At 41.5% G+C, this 27,884-nt stretch overlaps 2 protein-coding genes across 2 annotated transcripts; one reads left to right on the plus strand and one right to left on the minus strand.

Moving 5' to 3' along the window:
- Positions 1–985: 985 nt before the first annotated feature.
- Positions 986–22,504, minus strand: LOC310828042 (protein lifeguard 1-like). The gene is made up of 11 exons (XM_083705114.1): positions 22,168–22,504; positions 19,166–19,243; positions 16,509–16,603; positions 14,770–14,848; positions 12,896–12,949; positions 12,508–12,598; positions 6,999–7,036; positions 6,819–6,906; positions 4,043–4,132; positions 2,390–2,437; positions 986–1,170 (listed from the first exon to the last, which is right to left on the minus strand). Exons 1-11 carry the CDS (start codon positions 22,359–22,361, stop codon positions 1,021–1,023), a joined length of 1,005 nt encoding a protein of 334 aa, XP_083561240.1. The 5' UTR covers positions 22,362–22,504; the 3' UTR covers positions 986–1,020.
- Positions 21,298–27,882, plus strand: GATAD1 (GATA zinc finger domain containing 1). The gene is made up of 5 exons (XM_083705141.1): positions 21,298–22,633; positions 24,295–24,420; positions 24,985–25,044; positions 26,372–26,555; positions 27,403–27,882. Exons 1-5 carry the CDS (start codon positions 22,424–22,426, stop codon positions 27,591–27,593), a joined length of 771 nt encoding a protein of 256 aa, XP_083561267.1. The 5' UTR covers positions 21,298–22,423; the 3' UTR covers positions 27,594–27,882.
- The last annotated feature ends 2 nt before the right edge of the window (positions 27,883–27,884 follow it).

Raw genomic sequence — 27,884 nt, forward strand, 5'->3', positions numbered from 1 at the left:
CTAGCAGTTTGAAAGCACCCCAAAAAGTGCAAGTAGATTAATAGGTACCGCTCTGGCGGGAAGGTAAACGGCATTTCTGTGTGCTGCTCTGGTGTCGGCTTAATCACGCTGGCCACATGACCCAGGAAAACTGACTGCGGAGCAGACAAACGCCATCTCCCTCGGCCTGTAAAGCAAGATGAGCGCCACAACCCCAGTGTCGTTCGTGACTGGACTTAACTGTCAGGGGTCCCTTTACCTTTTACCCTTGAAAAAGCCAAAGGGGGACTGCCCTCTACAGGAAAAGGATCCCACATCCAAAAAAAGGATGACGTTTTCTGCCTCTTCAAGTGATAACAGTACCCACCTGCTGGTATCCTAGTACCCACTCAGAAACACCCTTTAATGGTACCTTCCATTTCCAAGTTTTCTCTCCGAAACCGCATCCCATGGCTACAGAGAATACTCATTGGCCTGTTTCAGGTTTTCCCCATTTGGGGTTTCTGGTGGTGTGGTAGAAATATGCTCAATCCCAGCCTGCCACCACAACTCCATTTTCAATAAGGGGCCCACTCAACATCTCACACCATTACATTATAGGGCTGGTTGTTTTTCTAAAGATATTTTGAGTACCTGCAAATCCTGAGGTTGCCCAGAGTCTGATGGTACATCTCTCGTGCATTGGTGTTTCAGTTTTGGCTACATAAGTATGAGCATAGGAATAGTCAAATTGGACTTTAATAGGTTCATATTAAATTTTGAAGTTGATCTGTGTCTTTGAGGAGAAAGTCTTTGAATACTTCATACAGAATTTTGATATCCCATTTAAAACGTACATGCAAGAAATTTAGTGAATTTATACCCTTAAACAAACATTTACCTATTGCTCACTCTAAAAAGAATTATGTTTGTTTAGCTAGCCGATAGTTTTGCTTCCTCAACATATTTCATGATGCTTTTAAAACAACACCCCCCCCCCAAAGCAATGCTCTTCAGACTCTTAGGCTACTTCTAAAACAATCCCCTTTATTTATGCGCTTCTCACTTCCTCCAACCAACAAATTGCAATAGAAATAAAAAGAAAGAAAAGATGTCAATGTAGATGTTCAGTACTGCAAAAATATACTCATTAGGATTCAGACGATACTGGTCCCTCTTTCCGAGCATTAGTTGTGTGTCCACCAACAGATACTTTTTAAAAAAGAAAAAAAAGTCAGTGTATGCTGTCATTTTAATTTTTTTATCCTAAATAATGGCTCTCTTGAAAGCAAATTACCTAGCAGAATAGTACACATTGTTAACCTACTACTCATTATATCCCTCTAGCCAGTTTCTGATCTTCCTGTATGGGAAAGATGGGTCTCCTAATTAATGTCTTATCTAGGAATAACAGAAGCCACTTCAAGTTACAGAAGTCATTGTTGGCATTTTTTAAAAAAGTAAAATTAGCATGTAGAGTGTGTTTGCTCATAATATAGGATTGGATCCCGGAATGAATTAGTTGAACCCATCCTGTTGAAATCAGTAGGACAAGTTGATAAGATTTTAATGGGAACTTAATGTGATTCACTTAGTTTGTATCCATTCCACTGTTTGCAACGCTATAAACATGAAAGTAAAATCCCACCCATACATATGTTTTAAAATCTGAAACTTTTGGCTGTCTTTTTATCTTGGATATCTCTGATATCACTGTACCTCCAAAACAGGGATCAATTTCATTCTAGAAACTCAAGACAGTTTATTTTGGCATTAAGTGTTTAAGATCTGATTTCAATTAAAGATTCTTCAGTAAACACCATTTTTAACAAACTAATAGATAACCATCCACACCTTGTGGCCCTGTTCAGATATCATTTGAACCATGGTTTATATGACTGAATGAGCCACAGTAAGCATCAGGCTTGAATATTTTCCCTCCCCTTTGCCTATGAGAAGAGGGGGAAAGAGTGAAATATTATGTTTTCACTTTAGAACAAACGCTGCTTCCTTGTTACGTATCAATTTGGAACTGTGGCTTTTACTCACTAGTTAAACAAGGACCAAAACATGCCTTCAATTTCAAACGTGGATAGAACAAACGTTGGTTCTCTGCTTTTATACATAATAGGGAACTGCAGTCTGGTCTAAAGTGAAAGCTTTCACTCTCTTCTCATAAACAAATGCGAACAGAATAGGAGCAGACAAGAATGAGGCTCACCTCAGGTCATTTCCTATAATTTAACTGATTTAGCGCCTGAACCATGGTCCCCAGAGTCTTGTCTTCAACTAAGTGATTCAGAGGAAAATCAGTCACAAATATAGCTTCCCCACCCTGGTCATAGTTACTGCTATGAGTAAAAGTAAGATTTTTGTTTCTCACATACAGAGCATCTCAGTCGATTCAGCCTTCAGTTCCTTTAAGACTTACTATGCTAAAAATTAGTGTTCCAACGGCAGCATGTATTATTCGTAACCACTGCAAATACAGAGTTTACAGTTAGCAGTATGCAAAACCAAGAAAACCAATTAGCACTTTGGTATTCACACTGTTACTGTGAAATAGGAAAATGCTAGTAGTAGCAGCAGATGCCAGGGTTGTCAAGGCTGGCACAGAACACAGAGCAAGGTACAGACCCACTTATTTTGCAAGTGGGAGGGTATCAAGAGTGAACAAGTGAAGGCATGTGCCCCCGAGGCAAACAGGAAGGTGTCAAGCCACCACACCTGCCCACAAAATCTGACTGGTGTTATTCAGCTGCGGCAGTTTCCAGCGAGATCACACTGAACTCTCGCGAGATCTCACCAGAATCTGCAACAGCAGCTGTGCAACTCCGCCAGGGGTGGGCAGCACATCTGCAGGGGAACCACCCCATGGGACTCCTGCACATGTGGCTGCTTTTGATTTGCCTCATGGTTGGGCAAGCCCTGCATCTGTGCTTGCTAGTTTCCTGCATGGATTCTCCGTCCTGGGACAAAGACCATTTCAGGCCTATCCAGTGGGCCAGGAAACTTCATCTAATTTCATATGGCCCTTGGCCTAATTTCAACAGCATTCCGCAAGAAATCTGTTCATATCTTTGGCAGGAGCCACCTATCCTTCACCTTGTAAACCGCTGGGTGAAGAGAGGAAGGATAGAAGAAATATGGTCCCTCCCAGCAGTCTTTGTCTTTGTATTTGCCCCCAAGGCTTTCCCCAACATAGAATCATATTACATTGCCAACCAAGTCTGCCACATAATCCCATATATTTTAGAAGATGAAACACTGGCTCCATTTGGAGAAAGACACCACTGAAAACACCCCACGACAGCATACCCATCTCTCCAAAACAAAATAAAGCGAATCCCCACAACACTAAACAGGTTCATACAGTGCATGGTAGAAAAAAGTAGGCAAACTGCCCCCAGCCCCACTAACCCTCCCCACCCCCCCAGCTCATCACCTACTGTTCCAACATGCAGCACAAAACCTCCAAACCAAAGGCCTAGGCCGTCTAAAAGACTTCTACAAAGGAACTTCAACAAAGACAAGCCAACACAAGAAATACAAACTAGGGGACACCCAAATTCCCTGGCTAATGCACTAGCTGAAGTTTCTGAACCGTCTTTGGAGGCAGCCCTATGTGTAACACATTGCAGTAATCTCACCTAGAGGTTACCAGAGCATAGACAGCAGAGTTAGGCTATCCCTGTCCAGATAAGGGTGCAGCAGCCTGAGGGTGATAAACACAGAAATGGAGAACTGAGACTGAATTCCTCCAGGTGAAGATAGGAAATAAATGAGGGAAGAGCTGCCTACTTCCCCAGAAAGGATTGTGATTCTCACATTCAGGCACCAAGATCCTACCTGAAGACCCTTCCAAGGTAAGGACAAAGCCTGATTGGGCAGAATCAAAAGCACTTGCAGTATAATTCGGAGGGAATGGCTAGCGCACAAGAATTAAGGTACCTGAGTCGTCTTTAAACTTTGGTGAGAGGGGAACCAATACCGGGAAAGAGGAGAATGAAACGAGCTTGGAGGGGATGCAGACAATAAAACACAAAGGGGTTATTTACTTCAAAAAGTAAAATGTTTTACTTACCATTGATTGCAGGATAGCACAAAGACATCCATAAATAAGCATGACTAAATACAAAATTAGAAGTATTCCTGATGTGATCGTAAGGTCACACTAAAGAAAAAGAAGAGAGGCATGATCACTTCCTGCCATGCAGATATGATAAAAACAGAAATTGGTGAATGGGGAGGTTCTCCACCCAAGCCATAGAATAGACATTCACCAAGGAATATCAGGTGTTAATACATTTTGTTACCCTATCCTGCAAAGTATCTCAAGGGGTATAGCTCGGTACTTATTTGTACTGTATAACATTATTCTTGTTTATAAAACCCAGTAAAAAAAATCTTTCAGCATGGAAAAAAAACCACACACCAAAGTGGAAGGAATAAGGGAGCACATTCCAACAGCAGAAAAACCTCTCTTTTTCAGAAGTCTATTGATGCTTTACCAGAAGGAAATATCATCTGAAGGATATACCTTAATTTTACCACTTAGGAGGAGAATCTTGTGGGAAATCAAACCAATTTTAACATGGCATACTCGTGCTTACTATTAATTAATATGCCAGTGTCTAGAGAAGATGAAGTAGCCATACATAATAATATAGTAAATCAGAAAACTACTTTTAAGAGCTAATGCACTTAAAATTACATCTAGCCTTTCAGTGTTATGAGATACAAAATACAGAGAACCATATTATCTGATCAAATTTGATTTCCTGAACCACAAGGTCAGATAACCACAGAAAAATGAACTGCAAGCAATTTTTTTCTGTCTTTCTTTCACAACTGAAATTTGGCCTCTTCTGTGTTACTCCCTTTCCACAATTTAAGAAGGATATTGACAAGCTGGAACATGTGCAGAGGAGGGTGACCAAGATGACTAAGAGTTTGGAAACCTAAACATATGAGGAACGTTTAAGGGAGTTGGGCAGTTGAGAAGAAAGAGGAGATACGTTAGCCATCTTTACATATCTTAAAGGGTTGTCATATGCAAGATGGCACCAACTTGTTTTGTCCCGCTCTGGAGGTAGGACCCGAACCCAAGGTATTCAAGTTACAAGAAAGGAGATTCCAACTAAACATCACAAAGAAATTTCTAATTAAACAGAACAGGCTCCCACGAGAAGTGGTGGACTTTCCTTCCTTGGAGGTTTCTAAGCAGAGTTTGGAAGGACATCTGTCATATAGATGCTTTAGTAGAGATTTCTGCATTGCAGAGGCGTTGGACTAGATGGTACTTGGAGAGCCTTACAACTCTACAATTTTATGATTCTATGTGAGCATTATCTGTAACTCTAATAAATATAAAAATGTATGTATCCAAAATCTTACTAATGGAGCAATTAAACTCATTTAGACCACATATAAGCAGCTATGCTGTGGCATACAAACAATTACAGTGGCACCTCCGGTTGCAGACGGGATCCGTTCTAGAGCTCTGGTCGGATCCCGAGGTTTCTGCAACTGGAGGGACCACTTCTGTGCGCGCACACACACTGCGGTAGAGCAATAATGCAGAAATATACTTCCGGGTTTGCCGCTTACGTATCCCAAAGTTTACGTAACTGGAGGGATATGTACGCAGAGGTACGACTCTATACAGTGGTACCTCGGGTTACATACGCTTCAGGTTACAGACTCTGCTAACCCAGAAATAGTGCTTCAGGTTAAGAACTTTGCTTCAGGATGAGAACAGAAATTGTGCTCCGGCCATGTGGCAGCAGCAGGAGGCCCCATTAGCTAAAGTGGTGCTTCAGGTTAAGAACAGTTTCAGGTTAAGTACAGACCTCCGGAATGAATTAAGTACTTAACCCGAGGTACCACTGTACTCTAGCATCACTACTATGCTTTTGTCAACATACCAACACAGAAATTAATAAATATATACATACAGTGCTTTTTTCTGAGGGGATGCAGGGGTACGCATACCCCTAAACATTTTGTGAATCTAAGTTTGGCCACATTGAGGGGCAGGCAGTATTTCAATATGAGTAGGAAAATGAGAGGACCCTAAACATTTTTTTTAGAAAAAAGCACTACACACACACACACACAATGTAGCCAAGACCATTGTACATCATCAAACAAGCTTGCTTGTCAAGAAAAAATAAAACAAACAGCAAGAGAAATAAAAAAGAAATGCAAGATGGCTTATGAAGGAGAAAAGGGGCAGTACTGTCTAGCAAAGGAAAAGAAAAGAAAAACTAAAGTACAGTGACCAGATTAAAAGAAAATATATCATTTACAGTGTCGTTCCAAAAATGTAAAAACTAAGCACTTCCCAATAAATTTGTTTTATTATTATGTATAGCATTTCTCTCATATTTATGCTTTACAATTAAAATAGTATTTCAAGTTTTCCTTAACTAATCAGTTACAGTAGGGGGAGTTTTATTTTTCAATTTTTGTGCAATACACTATTTTGCTGTTGTTAGTAGAGTAGTAATCAGCAGTAAATCGGTATTAATTTACTTCAGAATAAAGAATCAAAAGGAGAGTTACTTTAAGATTTCTTGGAACATCATAGCCTCTACTTGTTTCCAGCACAAATATTTTAATCTGGGCTGCAGGCAAATAATAAATAAATTCAATGACCACTGATATATATTAGCAAGAATGATATATGTCCCTAAGTGTCAATTTGTGTTACTGACCTTTCTCAGTATTCTTTCATTATGCCAAAATATCACACACTAACAAAGTTTTCAGATGACAGAGCAAACCTATTTTAAATTCTGAATTAGCGATTAATTTATCAAATAATGGGTCAAGACAGTTAAGAAATGATTGCTTACTTTTTTCTGAAGAGTAAAAGCGGCAAGTCCAAATGTCACAGATGCAGTGGCACCAACTGACCACATAACTGCATCAGCATCAAAGAAACTAAATGCCAAGGAAAGAGAACTGTTAATGCGAAACGTGATATGCCTAATTACACCAGTACAGTCAATTCAATTTACTGATCAACTACTTACGCTGCAATTGATCCAAGCAACATACCCTCACATATTGTCTAAAAATAAAAAATAGAAATAATTATATGCAAGTGGAAACATATTACTATTATAGCATAACATCCTCTCAATTTATTCAGCCTAGGAGGTTTTCCAATAGTGTACAGAATTCAGTGTATAGAATTCCCCTACCTTGCTATTTCCCAACCAACAAACCTAGACGCTTAATGGGGGATCCATCTGGGGATGGGGCTGTTATTGTAATAGTTGCTGTAGCAACTTTGTAAAACACATAATGTGGCAACTTTGCCACATAAAACTGAAGAGTATAACAAAGGAACTTTTAATACTGTGTGGGTTTTGCTACAACTTATCCCAAAACAGTTATCTTAGGTTTCAGTATTGTATTGGTGCTCCTCAGAAACCCTTCATTCCATGCACCAGTTCATAAAACAACTTTGGTTCCTACTAACCTTACAGTTAACTTCATACAATAGCGCAGCGCCTAAGCAATTTCCAGTCCAGGGGCAATCCCATCTGCAGAAGCCTTGAACTATATCCAGCTGATTTAAACATAATTTACTTCTAAGTACATGTCTTTAGAAGGGAATGTTAGTCTTCTCTGAAAGGTGTTTCTTACTGGGAATTAGGATGCACTCAAGTGGGATTACGTTCTTCCCATTGCTCAAAAGCAGAAAATGCTGTGGCACCAAAGGAAGTCGTCTAGTTCTCCTCCCCTGGAGTCTGTGCTTGCATCTGCCTATGCTGCCTAACGCTAAATGTGAATAAGACAAAAACATCATCTCAGCTTTTACTTTTCCCTGGCAAAGGGGCATAGAACCTGACAAATATCTTACCACAGTACTTTGCTAGAGAACCCAGATGCAACCCAGTGCAGGGTGACCTAAATACTGTTGAGTTCCTGTTGCAATAGTTAGGGAAATAAAAGTTAATGTGAATCACCTGCACCTTACTCAATACAGTAGGCAGGCAATCAGCTTTGGCAGAAACTCTTAAAGAGTAATTGAATGCTTAAATGGGAGGAACTTGTGTTACTTATATTTGCCTTTGGAAGCCAGAGCTAAGGAAGCTCTGTGAAGCTTCGGCCATTGGGGAAAGGACTATATGCTTCCATAGGATCCACAGAAGCTAAGGAGAGCTTCTGCTACTGTCTTGATGCTTTCTATCTGTTTGCTCACTTAAGCAACAAAGAAAATGAAGTAAAGACCCTAAAGTTTCCTGGCTCTGCACCTGAAGTATAACCTGACTGCGCAAATAGATTTATGTGCTCCCTATCCTGCAATCCGAGGTGAAATAACATTCATAATGGACAACACTGAATTTGGGTAACAACCCTCCTGAATGCTCAATGAAACCATCAAGTTATCTGCGAAAGAAGCATCTCCAGCTAGGTGAAAGAAAACTTCTCAAACTTTTGTGCACTGCAGGAACCTTTGAAGCACCAGCAATCTCAGTATTTAAAATGCTGCGTAAAGGGACTGAAGAGACTGGCAAAAAGTTGGAGGATTCTTCTCCCCCTTAATTAGGAGACATAGAAAGAAGCACCTTCCTGTCCTGGATTCTATTTTTTAAAAAAAGTCTTCAAAAACTCTCCAAAAGGACTACCTGTCAAAGAAAGGAATAAAAGTAAAATTATATTACATTTAAAGTATACATTACATTTATCACTGAACTGCCAATCTGTTGGCAGAAAAACAGAATAGCATCTAAGTTTTTATCTATCATCCTGTGCAAATCTTACCTCCCCCCCCCCCCCTTTATTTTACAGAGAATTAAGCCCTACTGAAGGTGCATATTCTAGATGTTCCTTAAACCCATGAACTGGGCTCAGTTGGTTAGAGCATGGTGCTGATAACACCAAGGTGGCAAGTTTGATCCCTATATGGGATCCTGCAGGGGACTGGACTAGATAATCCTCAGGGTCCCTTCTGACTCTACAGTTCTATGATTCTATGAAATCCTGATGAAAAATAGGAGAGGTAAGGGCAAAAATGAGCTGCTTTAAACAATATTGCTGAAATAGGTTCCTCTAAATCTGATCCATTGCTCCATTATCCATCCTCAATATCCTGATAGATACAATAGGCTGTCAATCTGCAAACTGTACATGATGAAGTCTGGCTGGTTTCAATTGGGAAGGGGAAGCCCAGATTTGTGTTTGACCTCTAGCCACAGGGTAAGAATTCATATGAGCCCCTGCGGTACAACTTAAATTCAGGGCTCCCTTGGGAAACAACTGACTTTGCCATGTGGGACTACTTTGGCTTTAATGCAGATGCATTCTGAATGGCAGGTTGACAAAACAGCAAATTAAGCTGACAGATCAGAAAGCAAAGCTTCTTTTGTTTAAGTATATCTGCGTCAAGCTTAACACAGCAGAGGTAGAAAGTTGATGCCCAGTAAAGGTAAAAGGACCCCTGGATGGTTAAGTCCAGTCAAAGGCAACTATGGGGTTGTGGCGCTCATCTCACTTTCAGGCCAAGGGTGCAAGCATTTGTCCGCAGACAGCTTCCGGGTCACGTGGCCAGCATGACTAAGCCCCCTCTGGCGAAACCAGAGCAGCGCATGGAAACATCGTTTACCTTCCCACCAGAGCGGTACCTATTTATCTACTTGCACTGGTGTGCTTTCAAACTGCTAGGTTGGCAGGAGCAGGGACAGGGTAACGGGAGCTCACCCCATCACGGGGATTCGAATCACCAACCTTCTGATTGGGAATCCCAAGAGGCTCAGTGGTGCCCAGTATCAATACATTGGTCTTGGCGTGGTGATTCATCAAAGCCCCAAAAATCTGCCCCAAGGAAGAAGCAGGATTGAACAATACCTACAGGGCTAGAGCTGGTTCAAACCCCTCTTCCTCTTCTGATAAACCCTCCTAATACCTCTGTCCTGCTAATGCCTGGTGGAAACTAAGAACAGGTGTTCTGTGGAGTCCCGCTGCAGACTCTGGTTTGCCCATCTACCAGGTCTTTTGCATACCAGATCCAATGCTGGCACTGCAGCAGTCACTGTGGAGATGTGATCAGGCCTCTGGGAGTCTGGAACCTCTGCCTTCTCCTGCCTGCACCTCTTTTGCTACAGCAGGACCATTTAGGCCGTGTCTGGAATGTCACTATTGGACTCAAAATGACGACCATGATCATGTGACCAAGTGGATGAGAGGCAGCCAATTGAAAACACCTGTTTTTCACTTTGGCAGTGTACATTCTCATGCTCACAGAGCAGGAGGCTGGGGAGGGAGGCACACTGCTTTAGAAGAAAAGGCAGTGTTTACTTTTCTTGAGGCATTTGACTTATCACCTAATTATGCTTACTATGAAAGGAAGCAATGAGAGACAGAGAAAAAGAGATGGGAAAGGTAAGCAGACAGCTGAAAAACAAACAAACTTTCCCCCCTGTTTTCTTATTTTCCTTTAATAGAAACGAACTTAACAATAAGAACGCCAAATGGGAGAACACCTATAGAATACGCTGTTTAAACTGGCAGGCCCTGGGGAAATAACACAAGTTGAAAGGCAAAAACCACTTCAGATCAGGGTAGTCCAAATAAATATATTAACTGTGTATATTAAATAATATTAACTATATTGCAAGCACTTTAATTTACGATGTTGACATTTAATTCAGTGTGTGGCCCATGGGTTCTGTGCCAAAGTACTCTTGCAGCCCACTTGGTCTGAAAAATTGAATCGCCCTGCATTAGAAGCAGTAGCCAAGGGAACAGGGAATGCTGGGATGGGCTGCTTTGAGTGAAAGCAGAAAACAAAACTGATACTTCAAGGGACGGGGGCTGGACATCTTCCTTTGGAGTAACAATGTCTCCTGCCTTTGAGCACTAGAAGGAACACAATTGACTCGGATGCATCCTAATTCCCAACAGAGAATCACAGTTTTACAGCCCAATGCAATGGGCTGCAATTTGACTCTAGCCCAGAGCTTTTCGAACTTTTTGAGCCAATGGGCATGTTTAGAAATTTGAGAAAATGATGCAGGGGTGACAGTCACAAAATGGCTATGGTGAAGTGCATAGCATAGCAAAAGGTGGCCATTATATCTGAAAGAGTAGCAAAACAGATAGGCCAACAAAATAGTGCAGGCAAGCCTCACCCAGAAGTCTTCCCCTATCAATGGGGGAAAGACACATCAGTCACCACCACATTTACAAAGAGAAGCTCCCTCATGCTTTTGCAGAGAATTTTCATGGGTGCCATAAGAGGTATGTGTGGGCACCTGGGCACCCATGGGTGCCATTTTGGTGAACTTTGTCCTAGAAGGCTGGAGTGCTCACAACAAATGGACAAAGCTGCAAATAAAGTGTGCATAATAAACTTGTGCTTCCTCTCTTACACCATACTTCCTACCTTCTTCTTGGTAAGCCAAATTCTAGATTGCACAACGTGTAACAGGTTGAGAGAGAGAGAGAGAGCCTGTCTGGGGCAACAATGTTACAATTTGCACAATAAACCAGGGTTCTTTCACCTTGAGTCCCTAGTTGTGGGGAACTTTCATATAACCAACAGGCTTAACTTTAATTAATTCATGAGGCAGTCGAGACCATAGAGTACCATATTTTTTGCTCTATAAGACTCACTTTTTCCCTCCTAAAAAGTAAGGGGAAATGTGTGTGCGTCTTATAGAGCGAATGCAGGCTGCACAGCTATCCCAGAAGCCAGAACAGCAAGAGGGATTGCTGCTTTCACTGTGCAGAGATCCCTCTTGCTGTTCTGGCTTCTGAGATTCATAATATTTTTTTTCTTGTTTTCCTCCTCCAAAAACTAGGTGCATCTTGTGGTCTGGTGCATCTTATAGAGCGAAAAATATGGTAAGTTGTTCTGCCAGGCTTAGCTAGGTCCTTCTCCATCACCTTGAGAGGAATAGCTATCAAGCCTTTGTTCTTCCCATTCGACCATGTGAACCCTACCGGTAAGGACGTCAAAGCTGAATGCTCCAAGACTTAAGCAAGTAATGTTTGTGTTTCTATACAAATAATTTAGAAATATTTACCACTTTAGAATCTAGAACTACCTGTTTAGAATTTAGAACTACCTGTCTTTTCTGAATGGTGCATGAAAAAGCACGATTCCGACTTTTGGAAAATTTGTAAGTAAACCATTTTAAACTTACCAAATGTGTGGTTGCTTTCTGTGCTAAGGGAAGTATTGAACTTTGGAAGGGGATATTTTAAAGGTCTAACAGCCTATATTCCCACACTATACTTTGATTTATATTGTGTGATTTTAAATCTCTGCTGGGGCTCTTACTAAAGAGTACTCCCCCCAAACCTGGATCTTGCCATCCAAAAATTTCTCCTTTTTATTATTTACCGTATCTATTATTTTCCCTTTTACCAAATTCAAACAGCAAAATGTTGTTAGACTACAACTGCCATAATCCCTGGCCATTTACTAAACTGGCTGGGGATGATGGGAGCTGTAATCTAATAACTTATGGGAATCCAAGGTTTAAGAACACTGCCCTAAACAGAACACTGCCTTCAAAAAATACTTACAAATATTAACAACATAATGACGTCCAGCGGAAATCGCCTGCGGGCTTGATCACAGCAGGCTATTGTAATAGCCAGCAACATGATTAATGGTCTAAAAACAAAACAAAAGCAAGTGTTACAGTTTTGCATGGTAAAATGCTCTAATTGCTACTGGAGATCTTAATTTAAGTTACAAGAGAAATTAACTTAAAACTGCCTATTTTCTTGAAACCATGTTGATGCACATAGATGTTCAATCTGTTTGTATACATAATTGATACTACAAATAACATTTTTCCTTGTTTACATACACTGATTTTATAAAACATGTTTGTAAAAAAAAATACTTTATTGTAATTATTAAGAGATTATATTTAAATTAATTGGCAGCTACATGCACTATACTTACAACATGGTATAGCAAAACCATGGGCGTCTTCGTACCCATATTTTAAGGTATTTCCTGGCCAAAAAACCAAGCAAAAAGCAGTTACAGAAAGGATTCCAATGCAGAGAACTGGTAGTTTATTTATTATTTATTTATTCTAACACACAATTTCTGCACTCACAATATTTCATAACAGCACTTAAAACAAAGCTAAAACATAATATATTTGATATAAGACATATATCAAATTAGAAGCAACCTTATTCAATGATATTATAGTCTAAATCAGGCATAGGCAAACTCGGCCCTCCAGATGTTTTGGGACTACAACTCCCATTGTCCCTAGCTAACAGGACCAGTGGTCAGGGATGATGGGAGTTGTAGTCCCGAAACATCTGGAGGGCCGAGTTTACCTATGTCTGGTCTAAATGGTTGTCCTTTCAATGTGACTATTCCATAGGCACTAATTCCTATGAAAGGTTTGGGGCTTTCAATACTCAGCTCTCCTGACCTGGACTCAGGAGCGGCACGTCCCGTTTGACTGCTTGAAACAAAGCAGGAAGTGCTTCTCTGACAGAGGCGGCAGAGGTGAGAGGAATGCCTGCGAGGATGTAGCCTTGGGGGCCTCCACCAGCTGAGGCAGCTGCTTCAGTGGACCTAGGGGGGAGGCTGAATGATACACATTTTCTTTTTATGAGATGCTATGGCTGGAGACACTCAGCACTAATATATTGTTACATGCCACCCCAATCTCCACAGCAGTGTAAGATTCCCGGGGTTCCTAGCACACTTCACCCAGGGTCTGTGCTTCCTTTTGGAAATGAGGCACAATGGAGACTGTGGTGTCTTTATGATATAGGATTTATTCACAAACATATGCAACCTGAGCCTATGATGGAGAGGTTCCCAGCATTAGCCCTCCCAAAGGTTCTTGCTTTTCCCATAACTGCAGCAGCCTTGTATTTAAACAGACCCCAGCCATGGCTCTAACTCTCAGCAGCTTGCTGTGTTGAACAGACTGCAATTTTTCTCTCCTAGGTCAAATTCCAGCCACTCCAATCCTAAACTCTACTCTCTATTGCCTTCCAAAATGAAGTCTGAGCAGAGGGAGGGCCTTACAATCTGGCACAGCCTTTGCCTTCCGAATGACATTCCTAATGGCTCATTACCTTCCCTTTGATTTTGGTTAATTGCTCATCTCCCAGGCAATTTCCTGAATTTAGGAAGGTGATTTGGCCTGTATTTTAAGATTTTATTAATCCTGTGTCTGACAACTTTAACACTCTGTGCACTGATTATATTCTAACACCTATTAGGAATTTTGGGAATTTTGGCACCCACAATTCAAAACAATATATTTTATTAGAAGACTGATACACTGCTTTCTTCACAGAAAGCAGTAACTCCTGTAAATATCCCTGTTAATAAAAAGATGTCAGAACACTTTATTGGTTAACCACAGTGCAGGAGAACGGGGGGGGGGGGGAGGGCTTTGTGAAATCCATAAGTTCAGCCCTTTAGCCAAACCCCTCTAGCTCCCCTGTAATTCAAGAACTTAACATGGCTGGATCTGGACAGCCAGCCAAACAAAGAAATACAGAACCAGAGAGCAGGCTGCCATTCTCAGCCAGGCTTGTAGTCACAGAAAGATATGACAAACAGATCCAGGCAGCTGGGTGAGGTGAGATGGGACTGAACAGAAGTAGATGGTAAAATCATGGCTGCCATGTAGCCTCTTAACATAATAGCTGGGGGCATCATAAAAGGTATGGAATACCTCCCCCCCAATAGAAGCAGTGGTTAAGATACCAAGTTTTGCCACAATAGAACAAACATGCAGCTCACCATGTTGCATCTGAAATCAATCAAAACTGTGATTACTTAGCTATACTTACCAGTAGACGAATGTGCAAATTATACCAAGGGTCAAGCCCAGCTGAAGTGTAGACATAAGATATAATTTCCTGTAGAAAACTAGGGAAATGGTACAGGTTATATGGGATGGGGAGAAGAATGGATTAATCCATGGGTGTAGCCAAGATTTTTGTTAGACTTTGTTGGGGGGGGCAGAACCGACATGATTGGTCAGTTAGTTAAGTACTGTATTTATATTGTTTTACTTGATTATTGTTTTAATTGATCGGGGGGGGGAGCAGCTGCCCCCCTGCCCCCCCTGCTACGCCCATGGATTAACCTAATCTGGTTTTGATAAGGAAGGAACCCAGAAGACAATGGAGCTATTTTAATGGCTTGTTTGGCTGTTTTTAAATATTTTATTAACATTTGCATGCTTTTCCATTACTTCTCAATAAGTATCTGAAAGATTTTCAAAACCCCAAAACAAGTACTTATTTAGTTTTTTTTAAATCCCAGATATTAAAAACACTACTCCAAGGAGACCAAAGCCAAACTTTCTGTGTATTTTACTAAGTTAAGGAGTCTGTATGCATCTGGAATTATACATGCAGTATTAATCACTTATGAATGGGCAACAATTACAACTAAATGTAGCAGTGAAACCCAGGATTAACTACCTATGTGCTGAACATGGACTCAAGCCCTTCCTACCTATTGGAATAAATAGAGTGCATCTGTGATTTTCCATGGTTCTAAGACGCTTTCACATATATGTGGTAGTACTCTTGAAGAGTGTGGATCAAATGTTTCCTGCTGTGCCACCACCTTTCATCCTCACCTCATCCAAATGGAGAAGACATTATATACTTTATATTGCCGATATCATAGAATCATAGAACTGTAGAGTTGGCAGGGATCCTGAGGATAATCTAACCCAACCCCTTGCAATGCAGGAATATGCAGCTGTCTCATACAAATATATTGTATTAAAGAGAACAATCCAAAACCCCAGCCAGGAACAGCAGATCAACAGCTGCATCCAAAGTATTGCCGCTTGTGCCAGCTAGAATGAAAAGGGTGGGAGGGGGTAGTGATTGCCTACTTTTGTAGGCTGCAAATAAGGCCCCATTCTGGGAAATGGACTAGCTTTAGAGGCAGTAGCTCGATCAACCCTTCCTATAACACTCTGTCTGGGGGGCTTATAGAATTGTAGAGTTGGCAGGGACCCTGCCAACTAAAGCAAAATGATGCAGACTTCTACCTTATCCTAATCCAGTGCAGATCAGGGGTTAGCACAACTGTTCTTACCTTTAAAAAAATCTATTCCAAAAGAATTGGTTCCTCAGCATCAACTATATTGTACCAGCCATTGGTCTTGACCACTTCAAGTTAAATTTTCAACTAAAATTTCCATGATGCAAATTGCATTGAAATAGTAAAATTCAAAATATTTTTTCCAGTACAGTAAAAACCTACACAGATCTGTTATCTGTTTAAGAATCTCCTATTAAAGGGCCTAATCCTTTCCATTTCTAACCTATTACTGCAGTTTAGCATCCTTATTGTTTTTTAATTGCTGTTAAATTTACCAGAATCTATTATTGAAATATCTATTACCTTAGAATGCCAATTCTAATCTAAAGGGGAGAAAGGCAAAAGGGATCTATTATTAGAATTACATATATTATGTGCCTGACCAACAATGCAAGCAATTACTTTGCGCTCCTTCCTGTACTCTCTCATCGTAAGTCCTTGGACAGAAACTGTTGTCACTTACCTGTGCAGACAGCTCTGTCAGAAAATGGACCTTCTTCCTCAACGGCTGTCATGGGTCGCCGTCTTTTATGTGATGACCGTGCACCTCTTGGACGCCTGTGTTGTGACCGAGATGATTTTGATCTTCTTACTTTTGTTGGATGCTCCTCGAGAACAGGGGAAGGTTCTTCAACAGCACTTTCCCGATTACTAGAAGGTGGAGGTTCTGTCTCTGCAAGCAGTATTACTGAGTTTGTAACTTGTGGAGAATCTTCACCAGAATGTTGGCATTTGGGGCATAATATGTCTCCACAAAAAGCTTACTGGTAGATTATTCTCCATCTTGGATAAATATATTCGAGTTACACCTTCAGATTCATACCAAGAAACCTTCTAGTCAGTGTTTTTGCAGGTGAAGCACAATGCCAAGCTTGTTTACTTTGAATTCAATGGGGCTTCTTCTCTAATAAATGTGTTGAGGATGATAGTCTTAAAAATAGAAGAAAGCTGTAGAAAAGCGCAGGGAAATATGTGGCCTTCCAGATGTTTGACTCCCATTGGCCATTTTGGCTGGGTGTTGGAGTCCAACAATGTCCGGAGGGTCACAAATTCCTCACCTGCTTTAGAACGAAGTGGTGACGTAGGGGGTGACAACTTTCCTTTATATTATTGTTAAAATACTAGCCCCACTGAGAGGACTACCATAAAAGAAACTACAGGAAAATACTGTTGAACAAAACGTATCATACCCTTCATTTTTAGTGCACTCTTATATTGTTTTGTGGACCACCTAGAGGACTTTGTTGAATAAACCAACTATGAACCTAGAGCAGTGTTTCCCAACCTTGTGCCTCCAGCTGTTTTTGAACTACAACTCCCATCATCCCTGACTAGCAAGACCAATGGCAAGGGATGATGGGAATTGTAGTCCAAAAACAACTGGAGGCACAAGGTTGGGAAACACTGACCTAGAGAACAGTGGCTAGAAGTACTTCCTTGTTGATCAGGCAAGAACAAAGGGCCAGGTTCCTGATATTTATTTCTTACCTAACCATTTGAATGTGTTTGCCTATCAAAAAGCTCAACCACAAACACCACTCCCTGCTGCCTGAAAGTGTCTGTAAGCCCTGTGTGCATTTAGGTCCATAGGGCTCATCACCTAGAGTCTATCCTCAGTTCCTGATATATGCCTGGTATATTCCAGGTCAACATCCTCTGACATCTGCCCATAACGCTACAGTGGTACCTCGGGTTAAGAACTTAATTTGTTCTGGAGGTCCGTTCTTAACCTGAAACTGTTCTTAACCTGAGGTACCACTTTAGCTGATGGAGCCTCCAGCTACTGCCATGCTGCTACCGCACGATCTCTGTTCTCATCCTGAAGCAATGTTCTTAACCCGAGGTACTATTTCTGGGTAAGTGGAGTCTGTAACCTGAAGTGTCTGTACCCTGAAGCATCTGTAACCTGAGTTACCACTGTATATATAAGACTCCTACTCCTTTCACCACAATACCTTGCAGACAGGTATTAGGATAGTAGTGGGAAGACAGCCGGCTATCAAAGTTGTTCACCTCTCAAGGAACTAACCCGGCTTTGCATGCTGTGTTTGCCCTCAGGCTGTATTGGGTGTCATGGTTCAGCCAAGTCAGGTCTTGCTCCCACAGCTGCCCAAAATTTGTGGGGCAGTGTGGACCTCAGCCCATATGATCCTCTTTATAGGTGCTTCCACAGCCCAAGGGTGTATAGCAAGTTATTAAAAGAGCCTCCCTTTCTCTCAATGGGTCACAGTCTTCTACACACAATATACAGTGGTGCCTCGCAAGATGAAATTAATCTGTTCCACGAGTCTATTCGTCTAGCGGTTTTTTCATCTTGTGAAGCAAGCCCATTGACGGCTTAGCGGATTAGCGCTATTAGCAGCTTTTAGCGGCTTATCGCATCAGCTGATAAGCGGCTTAGCGGCTTAGAAAAAGGGGGGGAAGGGGGGGAAACTGCAGGAACTCGCAAGAAATTTTCGTCTTGTAAAGCAAGCCCATAGGGAAATTCGTTTTGCGAAGCGCCTCCAAAACAGAAAACCCTTTCGTCTAGCGGGTTTTCCGTCTTGCGAGGCATTCGTCTTGCGGGGCACCACTGTGTGTGTGTGTGTGTGTGTGTGTGTATATATATATATATATATATATATATATATATATATATATATATCTTATAAGTTGTGACAAAAATTAAGACTACAGAAACTATGCACTACTTATATCTTGTTCTAAAGGAGATACTCCAAGGAAGATGAAAAAAAAAACCCCAAGTCAATCTGGACAGCATGAAAAAAATTATTCCTGGCTTTCCACAGCATGACCCACTATAAACTGAGATAATCCTGAAATAAAGGAGGGTAGGCTTCATCACCTGCCTGCACAGAATGAAGCCAAACTGATTTGGGAGAAGCCATCTATAGGCATCCCAGTCCCACAAACCTGTCAAATCTCGTAAGGGCTGGAAATCCAGATCTCACAAGATCTTGGGCTCATGCTCTTGTGACCCCCATGACTGCAGAGACTGCGGAGACTGGCTATGACATCTATGAAGATCTCCCAGAAACATGGCTAACTGGGAGGGACTGTCAGCCATCTCCTCCAGACTTTCTTACATATTTCCCTTATCACTACCATTAGGAGACTTACCCATTTTTGCACTTTAGATCGTAACACCCTTGCGCAATAGCCTTGTGTAACCACTTCTCGTTCAGAGGGCTTCTGAAGCTAAGGGATTAAGGTAATGAAGAATAAAACTTTTTATCGAGTTAAAAATATGTTCTCTATTTACATAAATAGTTCCATAAAACTATATTTCTATAGTTAGTTTTTTAGGATTTCCTATGGAGCCCCTGCATTAAAACTGATCTAAAATGGCTCTCCAGGGAATATCCTTCTTTGTCATCTAAAACTTATCTAAATCTGAATCCAAATAGTTAGAGAAAAGACTGATACAAAATATGGTAACTTGTCATTAGAGGTAAAGGTACCACTACTGTTAAGTAATTTACTTTCTAACAATGAACAAAAGGGAAGGAAAAAGCTCTGCAGGCAAGGGGTGACAAAACTGGGCTCCTGAGCCCCACAAGTGTGCCGCAGAAAGACTGTAGATGGTCAAGGAAGCTGTGGACTCAAAAAGGTTGAAAACCTCTGCTTTAATGGACTGTCACTATTAAAAGGTAAGGCAGCATTACCTACCAAAGATATAAACTAATACTCTGTGATAACTTAGTAAGGACACTATGGCAACAAGGCATCCAGAAGTTTCAAGAAACAGAATTCTAAAAGTGACAGTTGGCAAAAGAGAGCTCAAGAGGATAGCACAAGAATAGATGAGAGGGGGACAAGACTGGCCTCTTTCACCACTTGCTATGTCCATCCCCTGTGACCCCATGTTAATTCATTTTTTTTATTAAATTCAAAACATGCCCCTCATCCAAATGAGCTCTAAGGCAGTTTACAATAGGCATTGGAGTGGGGAAACTGTCTCTAATTTTTTCAGTTGTCTACATTAATGTACAGAGTATGGGAAACAAGAAAGGCAAATTTGAGCTCTTAATACAGGATCTAACAGGCATTATGGAAACCTGGTGGGGTGAGATTCATGACTGGAATGTAGAAACTGAAGGGTATAACCTATTCAAAAGGAACAGACCAAAAGGAAAGGAAAGGGTATGTACACTTGTGAAGAGATACATAACTTGGAGCATGGAAGGCAGATTGAGAGTATAAGGGTAAAAATGATAGAACACCAGTGACCTTACTGTGTGTGTCTGCTACAGACCTCCAGGCCAGACTAAAGGCTTGGATGATACCTTCCTAGAGTAGATTACCAAACATTCAAAAAAGGAGAGATATAGTAGTCATGGGAGACTTCAACCTCCCTAATACCTAGAAGAAGTAACAAGCATATCATCTATCTTGGACCAGGTCCTTACCACCAGGGATGAACTGATTGATGAAGCAGAAGTACTGGGAACATTGGTAGGAAGTAATCACAGGTTTCATTATACAGAGGCAATGGAAAGCTGGGTGTAGTCAGACTTGCACTCAGGACTTTAAGAAGGCTGATTTCAAAATGTTTAAGGAACTTCTGGGTGAGATCCCATGGTCAGAAATACTCAAAGCGAAGGAAATCCAAAATGGATGGGAGTTTCTTAAAGGTGAAATATCGAAGGCACAAATGCAGACAATTATAACAAGAAAGAAAAGTGGGAGGCAACTAAAGAAACCAGTGTGGCTGCATAAGAAGCTTACAGATGAGCTGAGATTTAAGGTCTATAAGAAAAAGTGGAAAGGGGAAATATGAAGGAAGAGTATGTATGAGTAGCCAACAGCTGCAGGAGGAAAGGCAGGCAGGCTAAAGTTCAGAATGAGCTCAGGCTTGCAAGAGAGGTTAAAAACAATTTTTAAAAAATGGTTTCTTCAGCTATGCTCAAAGCAAGAGGCAGAAGAAGCACGTACTAGGTCCTCTGCATGGAGAAGACAGAGAAATGCTATTAGGTGACAGAGAGGAAGAACTGCCCAGCACCTACTTTGTCTCTGTCTTCACCCAAAAGGAAAGCAGTGCCCAACCTGATGATAACAGAATAAACAATGCAAGGAGGGAGCTGCAGCCCGATAGGAAAAGAGGTGGTAAGGGAACACCTAGCTATCTTTTAGTAAGCATGTTATTGATACACATTCAAGATGACTTACTTCATTTTAAGTAACTATTTTTTTGTTTCATTTTATGTACTTTATTACTTCCCTTCATACTCTTTTTGTGGGTGAATTTGGAGTTTATGAAAAATATTGACAACCTTGGATTCTGAAGGTCATTACTGAGCTATACAACAGTACGAGTTTTCAGTTCTGTCCTTAAAGCAGATACCATAGGTGCCAGAGGGAGGGGTATTACTGGTTGTGACGGCGTCTTCCTTATTTCAGTTTTGTAGGTTGCTTTATACATTTTCGCTGCAGTCTTTGGGTCCTTGTGATGGTATGGTAGGAGGTCCAGGAGACCTCTAATTCAGAGTGAACAGTATTAGAAGGCAAATAACTTGTAGCTGTTGGTTTTAGTGATTAGTAATGTTGCTTTTAGTTCTGTGTAACATGTATTTTATATTGTAAACTGCTCTGTTTATTACGGAAGAGGAATGGAGCCTACAAACATAAATCCCCATGTTTTATACACCCACCCACCAGCAAAATCTTGTCCTTAACTTTCTTCAGCTGCTTTCTCATGATAGGTACAAGTTTCCCTAAGAAATTTTTAGAAATACAGGTATAGCCTTCTATGCAGCATTTTGTCTTCTCAATAAACTGACTGGGGGGGGGTGCATTTCTGAGTAAACAAATCCAGGATTCAGATGGCTCATCAATTTAGTATAATTTCACCTGCTGCTTTTCGAGGCCAGCCTTTATCCTATCCCTCTCCCTCTCCCGTTGTTAACCATTTTTAATATACTGCTCCAACTGTATGCATACTATATTATTTGCCCCCTACTTTATAACTTTCCTAGGCTAGACGAGGTTAGCCGGTTATCCTTGGGCCCGAGAAAGAGAAAGGGCTAGTCAGTTGACTACAGCAGACCTCAAGGGCGACTCAAGGCACTGGGGCTCCTGAGGGAAACCCACCATATATATGTGTTCCCCGCAAACCCGGCCACCTCGCCCTGGGTCGCCATTCGGCCTGAGGGCGGGAAGCCCGGCTTTTCTCGTTTGTCTCTCCCCTCAGGCCATGCAGCCTAGTGGGCAGCCAGCAGAGGGCAGAGGCCCCACTTTTGCGGCGCTTCCCTTCCCGGCCGCTCTGCTCTCCCCACCCCCGCCGCTTCCTCAGCCGCTCCGCTTCCACGCACAACATCCGTCGTGGCGAGCGGGCTCGCAGCCGGAGGCCGAGCGAGCGAGCGGTCACCCGGCGCCAAGATGCCGCTGGGCCTGAAGCCGACGTGCAGCGTGTGCCGCACCACCTCCTCGTCCATGTGGAAGAAAGGCGGCCAGGGCGAGATCCTTTGCAACAACTGCACGGGCCGCCCGGGGCCTCCCGGGTCCGCGGGAGCCGCCTACGCCACCACCTCGGCGGCTGCGCAGCACAGCAACGGCGGCGGCGGCGGAGGGAGCGGCGGCGGGAAGCAGGTGAGGCCGCTTTCGGGCTGCGGTGGGTCCCTTGAGCGCTCTTGGGGAGCAGGGCCCGCCGGCGGAGCAAGTGGGCCTCCTCGGTCGCCCTTCCTGCGCTGGCGCGGCCAAGCTACCCTCCCCAGAAGAGGCCGTTGAACAAAAGGAGGGAGAGCGCAGTCTAAAGAGCATCCCCACTGAAGCAGGGGGTTGGACTAGATGACCCCCGTGGTCCCTCCCAGCGATACAATTCTAGGTCTAGGTCAGCTGTGTGACATCGGACCTCTGTGGGTCACGTCGCGCTCTTTTCGTTATGCTTCAGATCTCTTTTCCCTACTCCCCGGCGCCGCCCAGCTCTTCAAGTTAATAGGCATTGCAAGGATAAAAGCTCAACAACTTTCAACCTTACGGTGCACATTCAAACTTAACCTGATCTGAGTTGTGCCTCTAACTCAGGGGTGGGGATTCCCTTCTTGGGCAGCCTTCCGAGAGGTTACATGCCAGTGGCGGGTGCAGGCAAAAGTGGGTGGTGCAACTAGTGCACATGCTACATTGAGAGAGAGTGTGTGTGTGTGTGTGTGTGATTTATATTACGGTAACTGCGTAGGTGAGTATAATACATGAGCTAAGGTATATGTTGAGATTGGAAATGTGTTTGGGTTGGTGGAAGTTAATGGTGATTAGATAAGAGTTTGAAAGGGAGTTTGAATGCTGTTGGGAGGCAGTTGAGAAGTGAGTTGGGTTTTGGGAAGTTGGTGGTTAATTGGAGTGAGAGTTGGAAATGGAGAGTTTTGATGGTAGCAGGGTTTGTTTACTAGAGCAGGATCAATATTGTTAACTAGTTACGTTTTTATACGAGAAAAAAGTAACAAATGATACCAAACCGATACCATATGCTTCTCAACCCTGTGATCATCAAACCCTTATTTGTTTTTTAATAAGCGCCGTATTGCACCACATGCCTCATGACTGGTTGTGTTAGAGATGAGAACTATTCATAATATTGTGTCTGGTGTGGAAACAAGAAGGAAAATTCAGAAATACCTATCAGAAACCCAGTTTTCTTACAAAGAATGGTGTGGTGGGACAGGGGAGCTGAGGGGAGTGCCAGAGAACCACATAGCTTAGGCAGGGGGTGGCATGACACTAGCCTACTCTCAGATAATTCTATATTGGTTTGCAGCCTTAGGCTGAGATCCTGGGCTCACTTATCTGGGAATAAGTCCCATTGAATATAGTGGGAATTTTGAGTAAACATGCATAGGACTGTGCTGTAAATTCTTTTATGATTGGAAGTTGCTGAAACTCTCTAGATTGATACCCATTCTCTCATTGTGTACTGTGTTAGTTTTATGATGTTAGCCGCCCTGAGCCCAGCTCCGGTTGGGGAGGGTGGGGTACAAATAAATTTATTATTATTATTGGCTGCCCTGCAGAAATTTTTTTGAACAACAGTGTTTAAGCACTTGAAACAAATAAAAATCTTTCTGTTGAAATTAGCTGCGTGTACTTTTTTTAGTAAATGTGTTTAGAATAGGTGTTTCATCTCTTTCTGGCCTGGGGAAAGTGGGTCCTACTGTGTCCCCCCACCCTATGAATAACTATATATAAATATGTCTTGTTGTATGTTTGATCATGTATATACTAATGAATTCCCACTGTTTCTTACTTTTGTACACTAGAGTAAGCAAGAAATTCACAGAAGATCTGCTCGATTAAGAAACACAAAATACAAGTCTGCTCCAGCTGCTGAAAAGAAAGTTTCCACTAAAGGAAAAGGGAGAAGGCATATTTTTAAGTTAAAAAATGTAAGGTGATTATGGACTCCAGCTACAGTTGAGCACTTTCTAAATTAAAGCAGTGTGGCAGATACTGTACTAAAAAATAGTAAGGTTTACAAAAGGCTGCACCAAATATAAATATTTTCCTACATGCTTATCAAATTATATACAACTTTGCTACATTAGTATTGCTTTCCTGAAGAACCATGAGTATTCATCACATAAGATTATGCACATTATTGCATTGAAATAGATGTATTTAGTATGCTTCAGCTCATACTTGTTGAGCATAATGTGCAAAATGACTCTTGAGCAATGTCTTAAAAGACTTTTTCATTTGTGTATAATATCAATATTCTATGCATTTCTGAATGTGAAATCCTTCTTGGCTAAAACATGTAACAAATATAGATGTATTTTGTCAAAGCTTACTGATACTGAAGCTATTAATTTCTTGATGTTTTCATATATAGTGGTCCAAAGATTATCAATTTTTCATCCAAATCTCATTTACAAAAAATGCATTATATTTTAATTTTGACACTGTTACGTTATTTGTGCAGTTTAATCATTATAACCTTCCTTTTTCAGCCCATCAAAGCTCCAGAGTCTGTAGCTACCATTATTACAGCAGAATCTATCTTCCATAAGGTATGTTATTAGAAGTTTATGAACATAGAAGTGTTTCAAAAGTTAATAAATCTTTAAATGAGTACTTGGTAAGAAAATTTATTGGACTGTGACTCAAACATACAGTATGTATTTAGTGTTTTTGCAGTAGCACTATAAATCTGCACAGTAATTTGCATTTTTCCTGTACATTTTTAATGAAGTCTCCTAAACGCATAACTTGCTAAGGATGCTAGCATGTTCATGACTGAACTGAGACTTTCTGATGTAGTTCATACTCTTCAAGAGCAAAATAGTTGATATTTTCAATCTGAAAAACTCCATTAGTTACTATTAGATCGTTTGCTATGACATAGCTTGAAACTGTTATATATTTATTTATGTTACTGTATTGAAACTCTAACTTACTTATTTGGAGCAGCTAGACAGCCATTTTATCAATATCCTTATCAATATGATAATACTGTTTTTATTTATTTTAACATATTTATGTGCTTTCAAACCACATTAAATCAGCATTATTGGCGTAGAAGTGCAGACTAAAACTCTGAACGGCCATATTTTAGGGGAAGGAGAAAAATGATGCAGGCATTTTGTTTCAATCCTGTTTGTTGTCAGGGAACACTGAAATTGCCCTTAAACTTAGGACTATGGCCACACTGAAGGGAAAATGCAAGTATGGTTTTCTGCAACTGCAATGTGGGAGAAACGGATACTGTACATAGACCAGCTGGGGACCAACAAGGGAAGAAGGATAAGAGCCTGGGGAGCAGTGGTGGGACAACGATGAGGGAGGAGACTGGGAAGAGGAGGGGTTGGAAGCTGAGGAGGTAGCAGGGCTTTGTGAGCTGGGTGAACCTGTGGCAGAGAGAAGTTCAGAATCCGAGTCAGAGGCTGAAGCTGAAGCTGGCAAGTGGGAGGATGGAGGCCAGTAGAGATGTGGCAGGCTGGTGAAAGGTCAAGGGTGTGCCCCCATCCTGCTGCAACAAGCTCCCCTTCCCCCAACTCCCAGAATTAGAAGAGGGTTGAAACGGGCAGAGCGGTGACAGACTTCACGGAGGTGTAGACTCCAATTGCTTGGGAAAAGCCCTGGAGAGGAGGGGACTTAGATGGTTGTGGGGAGGCAGGGACTTCCAGTCTTGGCAATTGATTTAATGGGGTAAGACCTACTGGGGATGTGCTGTTGTACTTGTTAGGCCTGACACTCAACAAGAACAGTATCTTCACAGACTTGGTTAATAATAACTTGGTGTAACTACTGGCCAGCTCCCTCTGTGACACCGAAGCAGAAACTATTATCAGTTTAGCTTTTTAAAAAATTAATTCTAATGATCTATATCTTTTCTAGGGAGTTTACTATCAGATTGGAGATGTTGTTTCAGTGATTGATGAGCAGGATGGTAAAACATACTATGCTCAGATTAGAGGGTTTATTCAAGACCAATACTGCGAAAAAAGTGCAGCTTTAACATGGCTCATTCCTACTGCAGCTAGCCCCAAAGACTGTTTTGACCCTGCAACTTACATAATAGGTAAGTTCCAAGGCCCAAAATGTTAAAATTCTACCTGTCCTGACAAAGCAGAAAGTGCTACATGTGATATAACTCCAGAGTCCTAGATTTCTTTTTATCCTGTAGTACAAGCTAGTTAAGCAGCATTGCAGACCTGCTCATGAATTGCAGTTCTGGCAGAGATGTATATTTGTGTTGGAAATAAAGTTCAGAGTTGTATATTTGACAGCAACATGTTCTCCTGGGAAGTGTGCTGATGTTGGAGTGCCTTTCTCGGTTAAATCAGTAGTACCACTAGATAAAACTGTCTCCTAGCTACTTTTGGCAGTCAGAAGTTGATATAGACACACAAGGTGCTCTACACATGTGAACCTTCTCTTCTTAGGCCCAAAGAAACAGGGCTGGAGAGCAACATGCTTGCTACAGAGATGCAGCATGCTGAATGCATGCCCCTCTTCCATCATCATCAATAGTATGGTTGCACAGCCTCAAGCTGTGCAAGTCCTTCCTTTCCTCTGCTGTTTGTTAGTAGTTTTGGTATTGATCTGAAACCAGCTGAAATTATTTCCTAGGAGGAGTGAGATACCAGGTATCCTTGTGTTGCTGCATTTTATACAATTCTGTGTTTTGCCCTTACGTTGGAGGATGGAGGACTTCATGTTAGATTCTCCCATCTAATGTATTTTGGAGAACACTGCAGGCCCAGCTTGCATAGCTTTATTTCCTGCATAGAGCTATATCCATGCTGGGGAAAGTACCTGTCTTGCTAGTGATACTTAAGGAGAAATGTGACAATGGCCAACTGGATGTACCATAAAGCTCCAAGTGGGGGAATAACCAACTAACTTTTTCATTTTTTTTATTTAAGGGCCAGAAGAAGATCTTCCAAGAAAAATTGAGTACTTAGAGTTTGTTTGTCATGCGCCTTCGGAATATTTCAAATCTCAGTCATCTCCTTTCCCTACCATTCCTACTAGACCAGAAAAAGGTTATATCTGGACTCACGTTGGACCTACCCCAGCAATTTCTATCAAGGAAACTGTTGCCAGCAGCTTGTAGCGTGTCTTGCTCTTGAGAGACTCCTTTTTATGTATATTAATTTTCACAAATGTTTATGTTTTAGTATATCCAGCTAGGCCTATGAGTGACTTTTATTTATTATTTAAATTTGGGTGCCTTTTTCAAAATCAAAATTTCTTCACGTTATTTGAAACTTGTTTTTCTTCTCTTCTGTCAAAAGTTAACTTCTCACATGCTTGTTGAGTCTAGTGAGAAGCTGTACATTTTGTATTTGTTAGTATTGCTTTATACAAAAATAAAGTTATTGACTACCTTTCTTCACAAAAAAGC

The sequence above is a fragment of the Podarcis gaigeae genome, assembly GCF_964106915.1.
Source record: "Podarcis gaigeae genome assembly, chromosome: 12".
Taxonomy (NCBI): Eukaryota; Metazoa; Chordata; class Lepidosauria; order Squamata; family Lacertidae; genus Podarcis; species Podarcis gaigeae.